We start from the raw sequence: 22,911 nt of genomic DNA on the forward strand, positions 1-22,911 counted from the left end.
ACTTCTTTGTGTGGTTTGGTGCATATTACAATTATCAACTAACCACTGTGCCGTCATGAAAAACATGCTTTTTTGACATCACTTGTGTAAATGTCCGTGGTAAAACTGATGTGATCGGCATGTCTTTCACGAAGAATCGTGGTCGTATAAACTGCATTATTTTTTCATCCAGGGGTTTGGCTATCGGGTCATTTCGGGAATTTCCTCCCGCCTGTGCCCTTCAGTCCGCCCGGCTGCCAAATTAGCACCCGCGCCAGGCCTCTGTCTTGAACCGGATTGGCGGCGGCAGCTAAGTTCGTACCGGATATCCGCCCGTCCCGGCCGGCTCGTGCTTGGCTCTGCTCTGCCCGCCGAGGGCAAGGCGGCGGCCTGCGTGACCGGACCGGCGGGCTCCGTCGGAAGACAGCTACTTGTCGACTATCGGTCTCATGAGGTGTTTAGCCATAGATGGGAGTTTACCACCCGCTTTGGGCTGCATTCCCAAACAACCAGACTCCGGGAGGACCGCAGTGTCTCTGTATCATCACAAGCCCCGTAGCTTCCTTTTATAGTTTATTTGTTTTTACAATAGCTTTAGTATAAGCTCCTCGGTGGCAAGGCTCCGGGGGTAGATGAGATCCGCCCGGAGTTCCTGAAGGCTCTGGATGTTGTTGGGGTGTCGTGGCTGACACGTCTCTACAACATCGCGTGGACATCGGGGACAGTGCCTCTGGATTGGCAGACCGGGGTGGTGGTCCCCCTTTTTAAGAAGGGGGACCGGAGGGTGTGTTCCAATTATAGAGGGATCACACTCCTCAGCCTCCCTGGTAAAGTCTATTCAGGGGTGCTGGAGAGGAGAGTACGCCGAGAAGTCGAATCTCGAATTCAGGAGGAGCAGTGTGGTTTTCGTCCCGGCCGTGGAACAGTGGACCAGCTCTACACCCTCGGCAGGGTCCTCGAGGGTGCATGGGAGTTCGCCCGATCAGTCTACATGTGTTTTGTGGATCTGGAGAAGGCGTTCGACCGTGTGCCTCGGGGAGTCCTGTGGGGGGGTGCTCCGGGAGTACGGGGTACCGAGCCCCTTGGTAAGGGCTGTTCGGTCCCTGTACGACCGGTGTCAGAGTTTGGTCCGCATTGCCGGCAGTAAGTCGAATTCGTTCCCAGTGAGGGTTGGACTCCGCCCTTTGTCACCGATTTTGTTCATACTTTTTATGGACAGAATTTCTAGGCGCAGCCGAAGCGTTGAGGGGGTCCGGTTTGGTGACCTCAGCATTGAATCTCTGCTTTTTGCAGATGATTTAGTGCTGTTGGCTTCATCAAGCCGTGACCTCCAACTCTCACTGGAGCGGTTCGCAGCTGAGTGTGAAGCGGTTGGGATGAAGATCAGCACCTCCAAATCCGAGACCATGGTCCTTAGTCGGAAAAGGGTGGAGTGCCCTCCCCGGGTCGGGGATGAGATCCTGCCCCAAGTGGAGGAGTTCAAGTATCTTGGGGTCTCGTTCACGAGTGACGGTAGGAGGGAGCGTGAAATCGACAGGCGAATCGGTGCGGCGTCTGCAGTAATGCGGACTCTGCACCGGTCCGTAGTGGTGAAGAAGGAGCTGAGCCGAAAGGCAAAGCTCTCGATTTACCAGTCGATCTACGTTCCTACCCTAACCTATGGTCACGAGCTTTGGGTCGTGACCGAAAGAACAAGATCCCGGATACAAGCGGCCGAAATGAGTTTCCTCCGCAGGGTGTCCGGGCTCTCCCTTAGAGATAGGGTGAGAAGCTCGGTCATCTGGGAGGGACTCGGCGTCGAGCCGCTACTCCTCCGCGTAGAGAGGAGCCAGCTGAGGTGGCTCGGGCATCTGGTTCGGATGCCTCCCGGACGCCTCCCTGGAGAGGTGTTCCGGGCATGTCCCACCGGCGGGAGGCCCGGGGACGACCCAGGACACGCTGGAGAGACTATGTCTCTCGGCTGGCCTGGGAACGCCTTGGGATCCCGCCGGAGGAGCTGGTTGAAGTGGCTGGGGAGAGGGAAGTCTGGGCTTCCCTGTTAAAGCTGCTGCCCCCGTGACCCAACCCCGGAACGAGCGGAAGATAATGGATGGATGGATGGATGGATAGTATTCGCGCTAGCAGCAGCCTCGTATTCGTTTAAAAAATCATTGCGATGCAGTTTTAAATGGCTGCTGGGTTAGTGCTAGTGGTGTTCAATGAGGACGCTTTCTTTACGCCTCGTGGAACTGTTTTGTAGATGGCGAGAGCGTCGTTTATTTCATTTCACACACGGAAAAGGAACGCACGCTAGTGAGAGCGCCTCAACACTGATTTGTAACACTGCCTCCTCTATGACGCCGTACTCCTCAACCCCTCCTCCCACAGGGGCTTCAGAGAGGGGAGGGGAGGGGTTGAGCAGGCGGCGGTGGAGAAAACGCACATTTGGAGGCTAAATCAAGTACAGTGGTACCTCTACATACGAATTTAATTCGTTCCAGGACCTTGTTTGTAAGTCGAAATGGTCGTATGTCGAGCAGGATTTTCCCATAGGAATACATTATAATTCCATTAATTCGTTCCAAAGCCTAAAAACATATACTAAATTCTTAATAAATACTGCTGGCACTGTTACAAATGGCAATTAAACATAGAAAAACAAATAAGTTATAAATAAATAATTCAGAATAATATAATAATAAGAAGAATAATTAATAATTATTCCTATAAATAATGTAACGAATCGGATTCTAATATGGCGGACACTTTTTACTGTCCCTGAACGCACCGCGAAGTGAGATAGGTCGGTGCGGTAGAGATAATACTTTCGTTTTCTTGAGAGCCGTCAACTGCTTAAAGAGCATACGACACCAGAAAAAAAGTCTTAAATGGCATTATTATGTGAATTAGAATCATATTTTGAGACGATTCGACCATATACAACAATTTAGCAAAGCGCAGATGACGAGAAATTAGTCTTTTAATCTGCCGGTTAGCCACGCCTACAATTATAGGGCTTTAGCGTCCCCAACAGGTGGATGACGTCAGCGGTAGACTAGGCTCATCGGTTTTACTATTCAGCCCATTGAGGGGGAATTGTTCAGAACGAGGAAAACGAGACGAAGAGAGCTGCAAAATGTCATTGTTTCAGTCTCTCTACTCCCAATATTTTTACAGGATATTCTTTTTATCCAAGTATTTTCCCCAATAGCTATATAAATGGCTTGAGAAGGACCAGTCAGCGAGGGGGAACTATTCACAATGAGGAAAACGCGATGAAGAGAGCGGCAAAATGTCATTGTTTCTGTCTCTTTACTTCAATATTTTTACAGGATATTCTTTTTATCCAAGTATTTTTCCCCAATAGCTATATAAATGGCTTGAGAAGGACCAGTCAGCCCGTCGAGGGGGAACTATTCACAATGAGGAAAACGCGACGAAGAGAGCGGCAAAATGTCATTGTTTCTGTCTCTTTACTTCAATATTTTTACAGGATATTCTTTTTACCCAAGTACTTTCCCCAATTGCTAAATAAATGGCATGGTCATGACAAATAACAATCTTGTGCTAAATGGAATATCAAATAATAAAAATCCATTTATTCAAGACGACATGGCAAAATTACTCCATAATGGTCAAAACAGTCGACTTTACCTTTACTGTCACACCTGCCGAACGATATTTTATGACACCTAAATCGGACATATGCCATTTCCCTTCCCCGGCTTCGGAGAATGTAAACAGACCAGAAGGCGTGACAGCTAGCCGACATGCTAACCCGAACCGAGGGATGTTTCAAAGTCTTCGAAGTGGAAAATCACACATAACTAGCCTGGATTATTTGACATGACGACCCGGTTGTCGAGTTTCTTTGCGGATCGGCAAACCGCCCGGCGGAGAGCAATTTACAGTTCGTTCCCTGGAGGAGGGTGGCTGGAATTGTTGTGTAGCTAACGTGCTAACTGCTAATGAGCGTGAGGATAGCTTTTTACATGCCTATCAATGATCAAACGTAAGTAGTCCTTTATTTAAAGGAATTTTATAGTGTTTACTTTGTAATCACTGTATTCGTATTTGACATAATACAAAACAAGATGTTTACTCACTTCCTTGTAAGTCCAATGGTCCCACAGTAAATATCCACGGTGAATGGGAACCTTTTGAAACTCCAAAAAGGCGCATACGCCTCTCCCGCATACAGAATGATTTTTCTGCAGCCGTTTGGCTGGCGTGATGCAAAAAATAAAAGTATTAATCCGCAAAATCAGCTGAATCCTTCGTCCTCATACACAACAGTACACTGTAGCGTGAAGAGGACGTCTTCTACCGTACACGTCACAGCGCCCTCCTCCTCAATGCGAGACCGAAGCCGGAAATCACTCATTTTCCTGGCGCGGGATTCAAAAAACTAAATAAATATAGCGATCGCTTCCACACACATCCAAGCGGTCCATATCATTCAGGAGCGTAAAATACCGCGTGTATTATGAAATAAACATGCTTTTTCGTGTCACAAGCACTTTAAGACAATGGGCGTTTTGTGTTGGATAAGTTCTTAAATTAATGATAAAAACGTGACGAAGCTGGCGATTTCCTTGGCAATGTTACCACAATGATAATTTTCACCTTAACGTATAAATAGTGGCGAACGGTGGTCGGAAGAGGACCACGGAGCTGTATTGTTGAGCCAGTTTCAGGCTTTTTACTGTCCCTGAACGCACCGCGAAGTGAGATAGGTCGGTGCGGTAGAGATAATACTTTCGTTTTCTTGAGAGCAGTCAACTGCTTAAGACAATGGGCGTTTTGTGTTGGATAAGTTCTTAAATAAATGATAAAAACGTGACGAAGCTGGCGATTTCCTTGGCAATGTTACCACAATGATAATTTTCACCTTAACTTATAAATAGTGGCGAACGGTGGTCGGAAGAGGACCACGGAGCTGTATTGTTGAGCCAGTTCAGGGACACGCACCCCAAGCTCATATTTTTCTATAACTTGCATCTTCATTTCAAAGGTAAGCATCACTTTTTTCCTTGTTTCTCCAACTGTATCAACTTTTTTTGAAAACTGTGTTGATTTCTCACACAAGAAAATCCACCGTGCGTTCGTTTGCAGTGCTGTCATGTCGTCGTATTTCGAGCAACTCGTCGGATGTAGAAACAAATGGCGGCTCAAATTTTACGTCGGATGTCGAAAAGATCGTGTGTCGAAGTGATCGTATGTAGAGGTACCACTGTATATAATTATCGGATTGCATTATCGGTTGATTTTTTTTTTTTTTTATCTGTGTGACGTCATAATTGCCATTATCGGCTGATAATTATCGGTAATCGTTATTATCGTGTATCTTTAATTGAAACATTTTTGATTGAAGTCATGTAATTTTGCGTTTGGACCACATTTTGGCTAGGACATTTGTGTCTTTATTATGCAATCAAAAAATAAGTTGCTTCAAACAAAAAAAAATATATTTTCAAAAGAAAAATCACTTCAATCAAATTTTTTAAAAAATTCAATCGTAGAAAAAAAGGTTTGAATGTGAAAAAATATGAGACTCAGAAATTTGCATTTGAACACTTTATTTTTTATTCAAACTGTTTTCTTTGATTGAAGCAATCCTTTTTGTGTTTGAGCCATATTAGGGGTAGGACATTTTTGTCTAAATCATTCAATCGCAATAAAAGTTGCTTTAATCCAAAAACTATTTTTAATCAAAGAAAAAAAAATCATTTGAAAAAATATTTGTTTGAAAATATTTTTTAAATTTGTAATATAAATATATATATATATATATATATATATATATATATATATATATTTTTTTTTTAAATTGAAGTGTCAATTTTTTTGAAAAGCAAAAAGTTTTAAACTTTTTTTTTTTTAATTTTTTTTTTTTTAGTCCTTCCAAAAAGATTTGCATATTGTGATAAAGTTCATTATTTTCTGTAATGTACTGATAAACATTAGACTTTCATGTAGACTTTAATTTTTTGACATCGCTTCGAATGGGCGGACATATTTTTTTCCAGGCTCAGGGAGCTTGGTGGGGTCACAGTGCATCATTCTCTGTTGCCCGGTAAAACTGCACTGCCCCCTAGGGCTTGGCATGAATACTACATCATTTTCATGCGGAATTGCGACATTGTTCAAATGGAGACCCAAATGCAAATGCAAATTTGGAATTGTTCGTATTCTCAGAGTCACCATGTAAACGGCCCCTCAGTTTGACTTGAAGGTAGTTCGTTAGCGTGCCCTATTAGAAATGAAAAAGCTAAATTGATAAAATTAACTTACCGATGCAATCTTTAAGTCAGGGAACATTTTTTTTGCTAATTCTCAGAAGTGATCAGCAATAGTTGCAAGCTAATTGTGTTTGGCAACAAATTGGCAGTATAAAATCTCCGCTTTTGTCACTTTTCATTCTGCAGACTTCATCTTCACGACCAGTGTTGTTAATCTTACTTTGGTAATTAATTAATTACTTTTTTAATCACTTCTCCCAGAAAGTAATTGAGTTAGTAACTCATTTACCTGAATGTAAGAGTAATTAATTACTTGGCATCAATATCATTATCACTTTAATTTCATTAAACCCATTCACATTGTTATACACTAGGTAGCGAAATTAGAATAGATACAAATACATACATACGACATAACCGCGCCTCTTACCCAGAAATAATACCAAAAAAAAAAAATGACGAACCATTCCTTCCTTTTATCCGGCTCAATTTTTTCCATTTTATGATTTCGGAAATGCTTGTACTATGGAATAAATAATATACTTTGTACTATAATTTGTAATATATTTTCAGTTTAACATGGTCCAAGGACAAGAGATGGCACTTATGATGACCATTCTATGCGGTGAGTGATTTTCCAATTCAATCTCCGCCAAGGCAGCTTCATTCTTTGCATGCCCTTTCACTTGCTATGTGTGTCATAAAAAAAAAACAAAAACATAATAATAATAATAATAATGTTTTGTGGGCTTTGACTTGCATTGTACTAATCACACTCGTTTTCGACTTACCTTTCCTCTGCTTTCTCCTCGGTCACCAGGCACCCCACATGGTGCCTCACAGGCAAGTATAACAATTGCTAGCATCACTATGTTCTTAGGTAGCATTGACGTTTAATAATGTATTTTTTGTAGGTCTGTCAAACGATTAAAATTTTTAATCGAGTTAATTACAGCTTTAAAATTAATTAATCGTAATTAATCGCAATTCAAACCATCTATAAAATATGCCATACTTTTCTGTAAATTATTGTTGGAATGAAAAGATAAGACAGACGGATATATACATTCAACATACGGTACATACAGTGCCTTGCAAAAGTATTCGGCCCCCTTGAATCTTGCAACCTTTCGCCACATTTCAGGCTTCAAACATAAAGATATGAAATGTAATTTTTTTGTCAAGAATCAACAACAAGTGGGACACAATCGTGAAGTGGAACAACATTTATTGGATAATTTAAACTTTTTTAACAAATAAAAAACTGAAAAGTGAGGCGTGCAATATTATTCGGCCCCTTTACTTTCAGTACAGCAAACTCACTCCAGAAGTTCAGTGAGGATCTCTGAATGATCCAATGTTGTCCTAAATGACCGATGATGATAAATATAATCCACCTGTGTGTAATCAAGTCTCCGTATAAATGCACCTGCTCTGTGATAGTCTCAGGGTTCTGTTTAAAGTGCAGAGAGCATTATGAAAATCAAGGAACACACCAGGCAGGTCTGAGATACTGTTGTGGAGAAGTTTAAAGCCGGATTTGGATACAAAAAGATTTCCCAAGCTTGAAACATCTCAAGGAGCACTGTGCAAGCCATCATATTGAAATGGAAGGAGCATCAGAGCACTGCAAATCTACCAAGACCCGGCCGTCCTTCTAAACTTTCTTCTCAAACAAGGAGAAAACTGATCAGAGATGCAGCCAAGAGGCCCATGATCACTCTGGATGAACTGCAGAGATCTACAGCTGAGGTGGGAGAGTCTGTCCATAGGACAACAATCAGTCCGTACACTGCACAAATCTGGCCTTTATGGAAGAGTGGCAAGAAGAAAGCCATTTCTCAAAAATATCCATAAAAAGTCTCGTTTAAAGTTTGCCACAAGCCCCCTGGGAGACACACCAAACATGTGGAAGAAGGTGCTCTGGTCAGATGAAACCAAAATTGAACTTTTTGGCCACAATGCAAAACGATATGTTTGGCGTAAAAGCAACACAGCTCATCACCCTGAACACACCATCCCCACTGTCAAACATGGTGGTGGCAGCATCATGGTTTGGGCCTGCTTTTCTTCAGCAGGGACAGGGAAGATGGTTAAAATTGACAGGAAGATGGATGCAGCCAAATACAGGAACATTCTGGAAGAAAACCTGTTGGTATCTGCACAAGACCTGAGACTGGGACGGAGATTTATCTTCCAACAGGACAATGATCCAAAACATAAAGCCAAATCTACAATGGAATGGTTGAAAAATAAACGTATCCAGGTGTTAGAATGGCCAAGTCAAAGTCCAGACCTGAATCCAATGGAGAATCTGTGGAAAGAGCTGAAGACTGCTGTTCACAAACACTCTCCATCCAACCTCACTGAGCTCGAGCTGTTTTGCAAGGAAGAATGGGCAAGAATGTCAGTCTGTCGATGTGCAAAACTGATAGAAACATACCCCAAGCGACTTGCAGCTGTAATTGGAGCAAAAGGTGGCGCTACAAAGTATTAACGCAAGGGGGCCGAATAATATTGCATGCCCCACTTTTCAGTTTTTTATTTGTTAAAAAAGTTTAAATTATCCAATAAATTTTGTTCCACTTCACGATTGTGTCCCACTTGTTGTTGATTCTTGACAAAAAATTAAAATTTTATATCTTTATGTTTGAAGCCTGAAATGTGGCGAAAGGTTGCAGGGTTCAAGGGGGCCGAATACTTTTGCAAGGCACTGTAAGTACTGTATTTGTTTCTTATAACAATAAATCAACAAGATGGCATTAACATTATTGTCACACTTAGACAAGATGAGCGGACTCAGATGCAGAATTCAGTCTTTTAATAACTTAAAATGGTCAAAGGCAAGTACAAACTGAGGGCGCTCCAGTAGGAGGAAATAACGGGCTATGAAACAAAAATAATAAAAACGAGAAACAAGAGAGCCAGGCAAAATGCACTGGAGTAGAATATTATAACAAAGGACTTGGCACTAGGCATAAAAGAACACAACTGTAGAATACTATGAATTAACTCACAATGTAGAATATCTTGGACTATGAATGCAGGCTGTAGTGACGACGAAGGACGAAGACACTTTGGCACAAGACTAGGGAGTGACAAACAATTTAAGCACATGAGGAATGGGGCACAGGTGGGAACAATAGCTAATCATAATCAGAGACAGGTGAGACAGCAGGAAGGGTGAGTGGTGGAAACAGGAGGTTGAGCCTTCAAAATAAAGCAGGAAGAGAAAACAATACCAAGACATGACAACCCACACCCAGGTGTGACAGAACCCCCCCCTCTAGGACCGGATCCCAGACGGACCAGGCATCTCAGGATGGTCCCTGTGAAAGTCTGCGATGAGGCTCGGGTCAAGGATGAAGCGGGAGGGCACCCATTGTCTCTCTTCAGGGCCGTATCCCACCCAATCAACGAGATACTGGCGACCCCGGCCCCTGGACCGGACCGCCAACAGCCGCTTGACCTTGTAAGCAGGACCACCGTCAATCTCCATCGGGGGTGGCGGGGGCGGAGTTGGCAGCACGGCACTCTCCACCACGGGTTTCACCTGGCTCACGTGGAACGTGGGGTGGATCCGAAGGGTGCGAGGAAGGCGCAGTCGGACGGCCGCTGGTCCCACCACCTTGGAGATGGGGAACGGTCCAACAAAGCGGGGTGCTAATTTCTTTGATGAGGCTCGAAGAGGGAGGTCCCGGGCGTTGAGCCAGACCCGCTGCCCTGGCTGGTAGGCAGGCGCCGGGCGACGTCGACGGTCCGCCATTCTTTTCATCCTGTCCCCCTGTCTGGCAAGGACCAGACGGGCAGCCTCCCAGATGCGCCTGCAGCGGCGGACCAAGGCGTGGGCGGAGGGAACGGAGACCTCAGGCTCCAGGGTGGTGAAAACTGGAGGGTCATAGCCAAACACGCATTTGAACGGCGACATACCCGTAGCTGAGGTGGGCAGCGTATTATGGGCGAACTCGACCCAGACCAGGTGGTTGCTCCATGTCGATTGGTTCTGGGACACCAGGCACCGGAGGCCGGTTTCCAACTGCTGGTTCAGGCGCTCGGTCTGGCCATTGGATTCCGGATGATACCCAGAGGTGAGGCTGGGTTTGGCTCCGATCAGTTTGCAGAAAGCCCCCCAGAACCGGGACACGAACTGGGGCCCCCGGTCTGAAACAATGTCTTTGGGGAATCCGTGGACCCGAAACACTTGCCGCATCATGATCTCAGCAGTATCTTTGGCGGAGGGCAGGGCAGGCAGAGCGATAAAGCGGGCCATCTTCGAGAATCTGTCGATGACTGTGAGAATGGTGTTGTTGCCTTGTGAGACCGGCAGTCCTGTGACGAAGTCCATGGAAATTTCTGCCCAAGGCCTGGAGGGGATAGGCAGAGGCTGTAGCAGACCCATGCGTGGGCGGTTTGAGTTCTTGTTCTGGGCGCAGACCGAGCACGCCTTAATGTACTCCCGGACCTCCGGCTCCATGCCCGGCCACCAGAACCTCCGGCAGATGGCGTGCATTGTCCGCCGAACTCCCGGATGGCAGGAAAGCTGCGAGGAGTGAGCCCATTGAAACACCCGGGGGCGTAAGTCGATCGGGACAAACAAACGGTTTTCTGGACACCCCCGTGGTGAAGGGCCCCCCCCATTAGCTAGCTTAACCTCCTTTTCTATTGGCCAAGTCACCGCCCCTACCACACAGTTCAGAGGTAGGATGCGTTCAGGCTCCTTGGCCACAGGCTCAGGGTCGTAGAGGCGAGAGAGGGCATCAGCCTTCTTGTTTTGGGACCCCGGCCTGTAAGAGATGGAAAATGAAAAGCGGTTAAAGAAGAGCGCCCACCTGGCCTGACGAGCATTTAGTCTCTTCGCAGTCTTGAGGTATTCCAAGTTCCTGTGGTCTGTCCAGACCAGAAAAGGGTGCTCCGCCCCCTCCAACCAGTGACGCCACTCCTCTAAAGCGGTCTTCACTGCCAGTAACTCTCGGTCTCCCACGTCATAGTTCCGCTCAGCTTTGGAGAGTTTCCTCGAAAGAAAGGCGCAGGGATGAATCTTTCCGTCCTGTTCAGAGCGCTGTGAGAGGATGGCCCCAACGCCTTCATTGGAAGCGTCAACCTCCACCACAAACTGGCGGCGTGGATCAGGCATGTTTAGTATTGGTGCTGTGGTGAAACGGGTCTTTAGGCTCTGGAAGGCGGCCTCTGTCTCAGGGGCCCACGAGAACCGCACCTGTGGAGAAGTGAGAGCATGGAGGGGAGCCGCTATTGCGCTGAAGCCTCGAATAAACCGCCTGTAGAAGTTAGCAAATCCCAGGAATTGCTGGACCTTCTTGCGGCTATTGGGTGTTGGCCAGTTAACAACAGCGCTGACTTTAGCCGGATCCATCTGAACCTTACCAGGGGCTACGATAAAACCCAGGAAGGAGATGGTGTCGGCGTGGAATTGGCTTTTCTCTGCCTTAACATACAGTTGGTTGTCTAAGAGTCTTTCTAGTACTGTGGCTACATGCTGCTGGTGAGTGGCTAGGTCAGGTGAATAGATCAAAATATCATCTAAATAAACAAATACAAAGCAGTCTAAAAATTCACGTAGGACGTCATTAATCAATGCCTGAAAGAAAGCAGGGGCGTTGGTAAGACCAAACGGCATCACGAGGTATTCATAATGGCCATCTGGAGTGTTAAATGCCGTCTTCCACTCGTCCCCCTCCCGTATCCTAACTAGGTGGTAAGCATTCCTTAAGTCAAGCTTTGTGAACACCTTAGCTTGTTGCAACTGATCGAAAACTGATGACATTAATGGGAGTGGATAACGGTTCTTAATAGTTATATCGTTTAGCTGGCGATAATCAATACATGGACGCAGGCCTCCATCCTTCTTCCCCACGAAGAAAAACCCTGCCCCAGCAGCAGAGGACGAAGGGCGGATTAACCCTGACTTTAACGAGGACTGGATGTAGGCCTTCATGGCTTGTCTCTCGGGACCAGAGATCGAGTAGAGCCGTCCCCTGGGGATAGTGGACCCGGGGACGAGGTTGATGGCGCAATCATAAGGTCTGTGAGGAGGTAATGACATGGCACTGGTCTTGCAGAAGACCTGGCTTAGGTGGTGGTAACAAGCGGGGACTGCGCTCAGGTCGATCTCCGGTCCTGAGGAGGTAGAAAGAGACATGTTATTAACAGCAACCTTCTTAGCCCCCGAACTACACCGCCCCCCACAGTTCCTTGCACAGTCACTACCCCAACCCACAATTGTCCCTGTTTTCCATTCTATTTGCGGGCCATGTTTACACAACCAGGAGAACCCTAGCACCACAGTCTGAGTTGATGTTGAGAAAAGGTGGAAGCTCATAGTCTCGGTGTGTCCTTGTACCCCAACCTCCACTGGTTCAGTAGTATGAGTTATTGTAAATAGCCTGGTGCCATCAAGGGACCTGGCCACCAGAGGTCGCTCAAGACGAAGAGCCTGCAGTCCCAAGAGTTTACACACACCCCAAGGCATCAGGCTTTCATCCGCTCCTGAGTCTATGAGGGCCCGGAATGTGTGGGTCCTGGCCCTGTGCGTTACTTGGATCTCAGTGGTCGAGCGGGGTGTATTCTCTGGAATACGTCGTGGTTCACCTGGTTGGTTGGGGCGACAGGGACAGGCAGCTACAAGGTGTCCTGAGGCCCCACAGTAGAAGCACCTTCTCTCCAGTTGGCGACACTTGCGCTCCTCTTTGGAAAGACCGGTTGGCCCTAGCTGTATGGGCTCGACGTCTACAAGTCTTGGTACGGCATGATGCAGAGAAGGGTGACGCTTCTCTTGATGCTCGGATGTCCTGGGGGGGGGCTTCTCGGATGGGTTTGGTCGGACCCTCTGGAGCTCCTGCAGCCGATGGTCTGTCCGAATGGCTAAAGCAATGAGGGAGTCGAGGTCGCCCGGTAGGTCCAGGGGAATGAGTTGCTCCCGGATAGGAACGGAAAGCCCCTTCAGAAAGGTGTCATAGAGCGCCATGTGTCCCCAGCCGCTTCCTGCGGCCAGGGTGCGGAACTGGATGGCATAGTCATTGACGGAGTGGGTGCCTTGCAGCAAGTTTCCCAGTTCCCGCGCTCGAGCCCGTTCGGTGCAGACAGGGTCGAACGTCCTGATTAGGGCTTCTCTGAAAGCAGTGAGTGAGTAACAAATTGGAGAGTCGCGCTCCCACTCAGCCATCGCCCATGCCCTAGCTCGGCCAGTCATATGAGTGATCATATACGCGATTCTCGCTCGGTCAGAGCTGAACTCGCCCGGACAACAGTCAAAATGTAGTGTACAATCAGTAATGAATATTTTACTGGTACCAGCTTCTCCAGAGAAACACTCCGGTGGCGCCAACCGAGGCCCTCCCCCAGAGTGAGTGGAAAATGCTTGTGAGGGGACAGCAGTTGCCGCAGGAGGTGAAGTGACGGGCTGAAGCCTACCCGCCAGGTCGGTCAGTTGAGCTGTGAGCTGGATCAACTGGGTGGCCATGGCCGTCTGGAACTGCTCCTGACGGTCGAGTCTGTTGTCGTGGCCCTGGAGCGAAGCGCAAAGCCTGGCGAATTCCGCTGAGTCCATTATGGCCAAAGTGTACTGTCACACTTAGACAAGATGAGCGGACTCAGATGCAGAATTCAGTCTTTTAATAACTTAAAATGGTCAAAGGCAAGTACAAACTGAGGGCGCTCCAGTAGGAGGAAATAACGGGCTATGAAACAAAAATAATAAAAACGAGAAACAAGAGAGCCAGGCAAAATGCACTGGAGTAGAATATTATAACAAAGGACTTGGCACTAGGCATAAAAGAACACAACTGTAGAATACTATGAATTAACTCACAATGTAGAATATCTTGGACTATGAATGCAGGCTGTAGTGACGACGAAGGACGAAGACACTTTGGCACAAGACTAGGGAGTGACAAACAATTTAAGCACATGAGGAATGGGGCACAGGTGGGAACAATAGCTAATCATAATCAGAGACAGGTGAGACAGCAGGAAGGGTGAGTGGTGGAAACAGGAGGTTGAGCCTTCAAAATAAAGCAGGAAGAGAAAACAATACCAAGACATGACAACCCACACCCAGGTGTGACAATTATTAACATTCTCTTAAAGCGATCCATGGATAGAAAAACTTCTAGTTCTTAAAAGATAAATGTTAGTACAAGTTATAGAAATTTTATATTAAAACCCCACTTAATGTTTTCGTTTTATTAAAATTTGTAAAATTTTCAATTCAAAAATAAACTAGTAGCTCGCCATTGTTGATGTTAATACACCATGCTCACTCCCCAAATCCATAAAATCATTTTGACCCAAGCACTAGCAGTGGGCGCCAAACAACAAAAAACAAGTAAGAAGCGTACATTATACTGCTGTCATTTTAATCTGAGCGGGGCATGTGCGTTAATTGCGTCAAATATTTTAACGGGATTAATTAATAAAAATTAATTACCGCCCGTTAACGTGATAATTTTGACAGCCCTAATTTTTTGTTGTTTGTTCCTCTTCTGTCTGCTTCCTTTCTCTCTGCCCCCCCCCCCCCCCGATACCATTCCTTTTCGCTGCTTTCCCCTAAAAAATAAAACATCATGAACAACTACAATGGGAGTAAATCAAACTCTCATGTGGCACATTAAAACTGTTCAGACCATAAGAACATTCCAATTTTCTGTGTCTAAGCAGCTGAACAGGACACGTTAAGAAAAAAACTATGTGTTGAAAAAAATAAAATATATGTTTCTTCTCAAGTCTAATGACCACATTGTCGTTCCTGCTAGCGCTTTTTGCACCATTACACTCTGTGGAGAATCCTTCCTGTACCGTCACACAGCATCATGACAAGACCGTGTGCGAAATTGTCGGGGACACCAATCCACAGAGTGCTTCATACAGTTGGTGTGACAGCAAGGTAGGATACGCGAAAAATGTACTGTTTTGCTTGTTAAGGTAATTCTTTCTTTTACAGATATATTATAGCTTTACATTACGTACAGTGGGGCAAATAAGTATTTAGTCAACTACTAATTGTGCAACTTCTCCCTCTTGAAAATATTAGAGAGGCCTGTAATTGTCAACATGGCTAAACCTCAACCATGAGAGACAGAATGTGGAGAAAAAAAACAGAAAATCACATTGTTTGATTTTTAAATAACTTATTTGCAAATCACGGTGAAAAATAAGTATTTGGTCAATACCAAAATTTCATCTCAATACTTTGTTATGTACCCTTTGTTGGCAATAACAGAGGCCAAACGTTTTCTGTAACTCTTCACAAGCTTTTCACTCTGTTGCTGGTATTTTGGCCCATTCCTCCATGCAGATCTCCTCTAGAGCAGTGATGTTTTGGTGCTGTCGTTGGGCAACATGGACTTTCAACTTCCTCCGCAGATTTTCTATGGGGTTGAGATCTGGAGAGTGGCTAGGCCACTCCAGGACCTTGAAATGCTTCTTACGAAGCCACTCCTTTGTTGCCCTGGCTGTGTGTTTGGGATCATTGTCATGCTGAAAGACCCAGCCACGTCTCATCTTCAATGCCTTTGCTGATGGAAGGAGATTTTCACTCAAAATCTCTCGATACATGGCCCCATTCATTCTTTCCTTTACACGGATCAGTCGTCCTGGTCCCTTTGCAGAAAAACAGCCCCAAAGCATGATGTTTCCACCCTCATGCTTCACAGTGGGTTTGGTGTTCTTCCGATGCAATTCAGTATTCTTTCTCCTCCAAACACGAGAACCTGTCTTTCTACCAAAAAGTTCTATTTTGGTTTCATCTGACCATAACACATTCTCCAAGTCCTCTTCTGGATCATCCAAATGCTCTCTAGCAAAGCGCAGACGGGCCTGGACGTGTACTTTCTTCAGCAGGGGGACATGTCTGGCTGTGCAGGATTTGAGAACCTGGCGGCGCACTGTTACTGATAGTAGCCTTTGTTACTGTGGTCCCAGCTCTCTGTAAGTCATTCACTATGTCCCCTTCGTGTGGTTCTGGGATTTTTGCTCAACGTTCTTGTTATCATTTTGACGCCAGGGGGTGAGATCTTACATGGAGCCCCAGATCGAGGGAGATTATCAGTGGTCTTGTATGTCTTCCATTTTCTAATGATTGCTCCCACAGTTGATTTCTTTACACCAAGCGTTTTACCTATTGCAGATTCAGTCATCCCAGCCTGGTGCAGGTCTACAATTTTGTCTCTGGTGTCCTTCGACAGCTCTTTGGTCTTGGCCATAGTGGAGTTTGGAGTGTGACTGACTGAGGTTGTGGACAGGTGTCTTTTATACCGATAATGAGTTAAAACAGGTGCCTTTAGTACAGGTAACGAGTGGAGCCTCGTTAGAAGAAGTTAGACCTCTTTGACAGCCAGAAATCTTGCTTGTTTGTAGGTGACCAAATACTTATTTTCCACTCTAATTTGGAAATAAATTCTTTAAAAATCAAACAATGTGATCCCCCCCCCCACATTCTGTCTCTCGTGGTTGAGGTTTACTCATGTTGACAAATACAGGCCTCATCTTTTCAAGTAGGAGAACTTGCACAATTGGTGGTTGACTAAATACTTATTTGCCCCACTGTATGGCCACCTAAGTCATGTTTCCATTGGCAAAAATAAGACATCCAAATGGTTTGGACGGAAACCATTGAGTTACAGGAGAAGTGATGGTCCAAGTAGAAAAAGACAAATAGCTAACGATTGGTTTCCTGTGCTCGTTAGAACAATGTCTTAGCGGATCACAAACAGAGCAACGAGTTGGTCCTGCAGTCCAACGGGACTCATCTTGTCATGAGAAGTTGTGTGGAAGGGATCTATCGTTGGATAGATTGCTATAAACAGGTGAGAAACGCCATGTCTACTTCAGTGGTGCTGTGCCACACTGTTGCCTGATATCTAAAATGCTCTTTTTAATTGTCTTCAGGAAAAGGAATGCATTGTCCATTGTAACAGTAAGTCTCATTTTGTTATTGTTGTTTAATTCCCCTACTTGCACAAAACACTATCTAGGATGATTTTTTAACTAATGTGCAATTGGATGACATTATAATGAGGGTTAGTACAAAGGGTGTACTGTAACTTTGACCAATGTGATTATTTTTGACTGCTATTACAAAATTCTACCACATTGTCGATGGCCGCTTTGTATTATTGAGTGGGTAACAACCCACTCGTCCCTCCAGAAATTGCGCCTAAGCTTACGAGTGTCTTTCAGAAATATGGCATTAGAATGCTTGATCATGGGCCGAGCTCATGTTCTTTTATCCTCCCACAGTTAACTGCACTGAAAGTCCTGTAGATCCTGTGACTGAAGTTCATCCGTCCGGAGGTAAGAGCCAACCAATTGCATTGACGACACAATTAACTCTTTACTCATTCACTCCCAGCCAATGTTCCCTCTAAGCTGCGCGCGTGCGCAATTGCGCACTGCTGGCATCTACTCTGCGCACAAGAAATTCAATGCTGCGCACCAAAAAAAAAAAAAAAAAAAAAAAAAATCAACAGAAACGTATGTTGTAACTCGTTGAGTGACAGGTGTCCAGCAAATGATACGATAAGGTTCACTTACGCTATGCAGCCAATCATAGCAGTGACATTGCTTGTGTATTGGCCAGCCTACACGCGCAGTGTAGGTTAGCAAGCTGACAACAGTGCGTGAGTGCGGCGGAGTTGAGAGACGTAAAGCCCAACCCCTTATAATGGCGAAACGAACGGGCAGCGACACATCCACTCACCAAGCCAAAGTAAAAAAGAAATGTGGTTCACATAAGAAGGAGTGGCTGTCGGAGCATGCGCAAATAGACGAACAAGCGGTGAAACTGAAGCCAAAGTACCAAGTGAGTTTTCAGAGGGAAAAATTTGGACTGAATGGAAGTTGGACTACCTCAAGCGTCATATTCAGCAGAAAAGTCATTTGAAAGCTGTTGAAAATTACAAAGACTCAAGATGCGACAGGGGATTAGTACATTATTGCGGGAGAATGCAAAAGACCGACAGAAGAGAAACGAGCTGTCCCACAAAACAAAATCTGACCCAGAGCAAGTTGAAGTTCTCATTGACAATATTTTACTTGCCATCGAAATGAATGCGTCAATGGTGTCAGTTCAACAAATCCGCAATCACATGGCAAAAGTATGTGAGTATACCAGAAAGCTGGCGAAGTAAAAACTATGCCTTTGAATTTGTAAACTCAATCAATGATATAGTGGAGAACGAGACTATGTGCAGTGTTAAAAATGCACCCTGGCATACACTGATAGTAGATGAGAGCACTGACATATCAGTTACACCAAATGAAAGTCCTATATATTAAGACGTGAAAAATAAGGTACAATTTAAGTCAGATTGGTGTGTATTCCAGTGACATTTATTAAGATATTTTAATTATGGATATTAATCATTAAATGCTCTTACTAATAAATAATTTACGGGCAGTAGAAATGCTAATAGGCGTGATACTTAGAGCTGGGAATCTTTGGGCACCTAACGATTCGATTACGATTCAGTGGCTCCGATTCGATTATAAAACGATAATTGATGCAACCCCCTCATTTTATTTATTTATTTATTTATTTAAAAATGTTATGTACATTAGTTCCAAAATTGTTCAAAAATACTCTCAGGCTAAACCAAACTACTATTTCAGTATCAAGTTAACATATAGCAGTAAACAAATATACAAAAATAACAGTAAATGAAAAACTCCAGTCCCCATTCTGTATCAGCAGCTTTAAACTACATTCAATTAATTTAATGTTGTGAATCAACCGTTAAAGTTGTTAAAATTGCTCCGGTTATTCCATAATTTTCCTTTTGCCTACTTTCGACATGTGAAAGTTTTAAAACTATTTTAAAGATAGATTCAAGTCAATATTTTACCGATTTAGGAGTATTTTAGATAAAAAGTTAATTAGGTTTGCTTGGAAGGTTCGCTACAACAGCCTTGCAGGGAAGTGTACTGCTTTAAGATGGCGGCCGTTAATAACGCATGCATCTAGCTTTTTGTAGGTGTGCTGCTCACGCTACCGAATCTATATTGTATCTAGTCCTATATAAATGATATCTACCGTAACATGTGGATGTGCTTTTCGGCAGCCGTCAGGTATGTTGTTGTGGTTTTTTTTAATCTCGAGGCATGAGTTGAGCTCGAGCCGTGAGTTGAGCATTGGCATTACCCGAGGGGCCGGGTAATGAGAAGCATGATGTTTAAATACTCTCGTTCCGTTCCTCATTGACCGCGCGGCGCGCTGAGTGTGTTGTACTTCCGCTTTACTTGGCATATTTTAATAATCGGAATTTGGATGTTTGTGAATCGTTCTCGAATCTTCCACGGCCGAATCGCGAATAATCTAAGAATCGGAAATTTTGCACACCTCTAGTGATACTGGTGTGTGGCCGCTATGTACCGTATTTTTCGGACTATAAATCGCAGTTTTTTTCTTAGTTTGGCAGAGGTTGCGTCTTATTTTCTGGAGCGACTTATATGTGAACTTATTCACTCATTATTATATCATTGTTGCCAGTTAGCATGTTCTTTATGCGATAGTTATCTGAATAACTCTAAATAGCTATGTTACATTGACATACCAGGCATGTTCTCAGTTCGTTGTTTATGAGTCATGTAATGTTATCATACCGTACACTTATTCAGCCTGTTGTTCTCTATTGTATTTTTATTCTAAATTGCCTTTCAAAATGACATGTCTGTTCTTGGTGGTGGATTATACCAAATAAATTTCCCCCCAAAATGCAACTTGTACGCCGGTGCGACATATGTTTTTACATTTTCATTGCGCATTTTTTGGCTGGTGTGACTTATAGTCCAAAAAATACGGTGCACATCTGATGTTGCTCACCGTGGGCCGCAGTGTGCTCAGGGAGATTGTGTGTTTGCTCAGACACATGAAAAATTAGAGGGAACATTGCTCCCAGCCATTTTCACCGGTGTAACCCCCTTTGCTCCTGGTCGCTTTACTGGATTTTGACTGATTTTGCAAGGCCCACAGAAAATTCTGTTCTGTTGCTATGTAAACATTGAACCCACCAAAAGAAAGATTAGACTCTCTTCTTTCAGCAAAAAAAAAAAAGTTGGTTCATATCTTTTTTCATTCTTTAGAAATCAGCATTAGAAAATAGCTTAATTTGAGCAATTTTCCAATTTCTGATGAAAGCTTACATTTCAAACAGAACTTTGACTTTAGCACAGCTATTTTTTGCTTTAGTTACATCCCAAACATCTGAATAATGTTTTCCTTTTACAAAATGAGATAAACAACAAGACAGATAGAGCTTTTGATAGCAAAGTAACAATTTATTTACACATAACTAACTGAAAGATGACGCTGTTCTGGCCGCGACAGCCCGTTAAATTTTTCCCTCATTACCGCCTGTCTCATAAAGATGAATTTTTTTGAGTCTCTGCGGGCTATGCTCGCGAGCGGCACGGACTCAAAGGCATCGTCCGCTGCACTAGTGGTCCCGGTGTTCTGCTGAAATCTGCTACATCGGTGAAACGTCCTACATTAGTCGAATTTGACACCCAAAGTACTACAGTGCGCTCTAAACTTGTTTTGTTTAGATGCATACAGGAATAACGTACTAAAAAAATGCCTGCCGAAAATACTTAAATGTAGTTATATCAAATAAGGACAGTTTAAATACGCTACGTGACTAATGTGGTCAACTGCTTCAAAACTAACACAAAAAACACAACGGTTAAAAGTATGAAAGGGTAATTCATGCAAAAAGTATGTTTGAGGCAGTGAAAAGGTTCTAAATAACTAAATAAAAACCAAAACAGTGAGTACCTGCCGCTTCTAACCGATGTGTGGATGCTTGCAAGCGCGCTGAGCATTGTGTAGGACGTTGCGCCGCGTAGTAAGGAATGGCCGAACACCGGTCGTCCAGCGCCTGGCATCCCGGGCGTCCTACCGGTTGCTCTGCTCGGTTGTCCGCCGCCTGGCATCCATTCGGTCGTCTTCTGCTGGCACCTCGGCCGTGCGGCTTGGCCGTTCGTAGCTGTTGAATCGGGTTGCGGGTCTTACCAAATGCGCTACTGCCCCCCAGTGGCCAGTTTTAGTTTCTTTAAAATGGATTTTCAGCTTTTTGCTTTGGAGCTAAATTGAATCAGAACCCACAGATGTCTCTTTTGAAAAAAAAATGTAAAAGACGTATAAACACGTCTTTGGGACACTGAAACAATTAAAAATAGAACGTATTTACACGTTTTTGGGAGCAAATGAGTTAATAAGAGCTGTCATTGTCGATTTTTTTTTTTTTTTTTTAAATGGCTCATTCTATCAATTGATAAAATTATAATTAAAATGATAAAATCCTGATTAATTATTTTTAATAAAGTCTAACACAACTTAAAATGGCTATAAAAGTCAGATTTTACACTACATGCACAAAAATCACCAAATGTAAAGATAACCAACTATATTTTTAGGCTCAATAGCAATATTTAACATATACGTTTTTGACCAAAAGAGCAACTTATTATTATTTATTTAATTTACTGTAACTTTTCAACAGCTAATAAATCACTCAATTTAACATCAGAGACTTAATACTTGAGGAAAACACGCAGAATCAATTATAGATAATATGTAAATAGATTATTAATGAATTATTGATACAATCACAACTTATCATAGAATAGAATAGCCCTTTATAATCATTATACACGATATACTGTTAGCGAATGTGGCTAGCAGCCGCCTGGCGTGAACTGAGCTTTTCTGGCGAAAATTCTTGTGAATAAATGCTTAAATCCTTGAATTCTTCACAGATATGGACGTAAAACAGTCTCGATTACAGGTTAAAAGCAAAGAAACCGTGTAGTTAGCGTTTATTTGACGTAAATATGTCGAAGTACAACGCTACTCTGTTAGCAAATGAGACAAGCGGCCGCCTGACGTAAACAGAGCTTTTCTGGTGAAAATTCTTGTGAATTAATGCTTCAATCGCCAAATTCGTCATGGATATGGACGTAAAACGGTCTCGATTCTTGGTTAAAAGCAAAAAAAAAAAAAAACGTGCAGTTGAGTTTATTTTAAATAAATATGGCGAACCATGATGCCAATGCAGTAGTAGCTGATTTCTCCCATTGATTTTTTTAAAAGATGCGATCGGGTCCGATTACGTCATTTTCAAAGTATCGGAATCGGGGGGAAAAAATATCGGACCTGCCCTTTTTTAATATATATATACATTTTTTAAATTAAATCGTTTTCTAATTGTATTTAACGTTACAGACAAAGTGTCTTACACTCATCCAGAGTAGTTTTGGCTTAAAGTAGGGCTACCAAATTTATTGCGTTAATGGTAATTTATTTTTTTTAATTAATCGCGTTAAATAATATTAGCGTGCGCTGCACGACCCACTCACGCATTGTCGCATTCAAGCTATTAAAGCGCCGTTTTACCTATATATATATAGAGCAAAAAGGAAGCGTATGATGGTTAGAGAGAATTTTGACAGTCTGTGGAGCCTATTTATATTTGGCCAAAGCCTAACAATCCCCCTCTCAGCACTTAGAAATGAAGTGGGAGGCAATGTAGGGAAGAAGGGTTGTAGTCGATCATTTTCTCAACACCCTGTATTGTTTCCCAAAGCAGAGAAGATATATCCAATGGTGCCACTACGCTGAGTCATGGTTGCACTTCCCATGATGCATTTGGGCAGATGTAAATGGCTACAGTATCATTTACTGAAAGCGCAACAAATACAC

The 22,911-nt window shown here is 43.8% G+C and overlaps 1 protein-coding gene across 3 annotated transcripts in view; it reads left to right on the forward strand.

The window, feature by feature from the left end:
• Nucleotides 1-22,911, forward strand: part of LOC130909951 (uncharacterized) — a 30,075-nt gene that overhangs the window by 2,797 nt on the left and 4,367 nt on the right. For 2 of the 3 annotated variants that reach the window (XM_057826911.1, XM_057826910.1), the window contains exons 3-7: nucleotides 6,774-6,825; nucleotides 14,969-15,099; nucleotides 16,901-17,020; nucleotides 17,103-17,130; nucleotides 17,454-17,507. In XM_057826911.1, the coding sequence (XP_057682894.1) occupies nucleotides 6,774-6,825; nucleotides 14,969-15,099; nucleotides 16,901-17,020; nucleotides 17,103-17,130; nucleotides 17,454-17,507 (385 nt within the window). Of the gene's footprint in view, nucleotides 1-4,485; nucleotides 4,973-6,773; nucleotides 6,826-14,968; nucleotides 15,100-16,900; nucleotides 17,021-17,102; nucleotides 17,131-17,453; nucleotides 17,508-22,911 lie in introns of those variants that run through there. The other variant, XM_057826912.1, reaches the window with a different exon arrangement.

This window comes from Corythoichthys intestinalis, chromosome 21, assembly GCF_030265065.1.
Source record: "Corythoichthys intestinalis isolate RoL2023-P3 chromosome 21, ASM3026506v1, whole genome shotgun sequence".
Lineage (NCBI taxonomy): Eukaryota > Metazoa > Chordata > Actinopteri > Syngnathiformes > Syngnathidae > Corythoichthys > Corythoichthys intestinalis.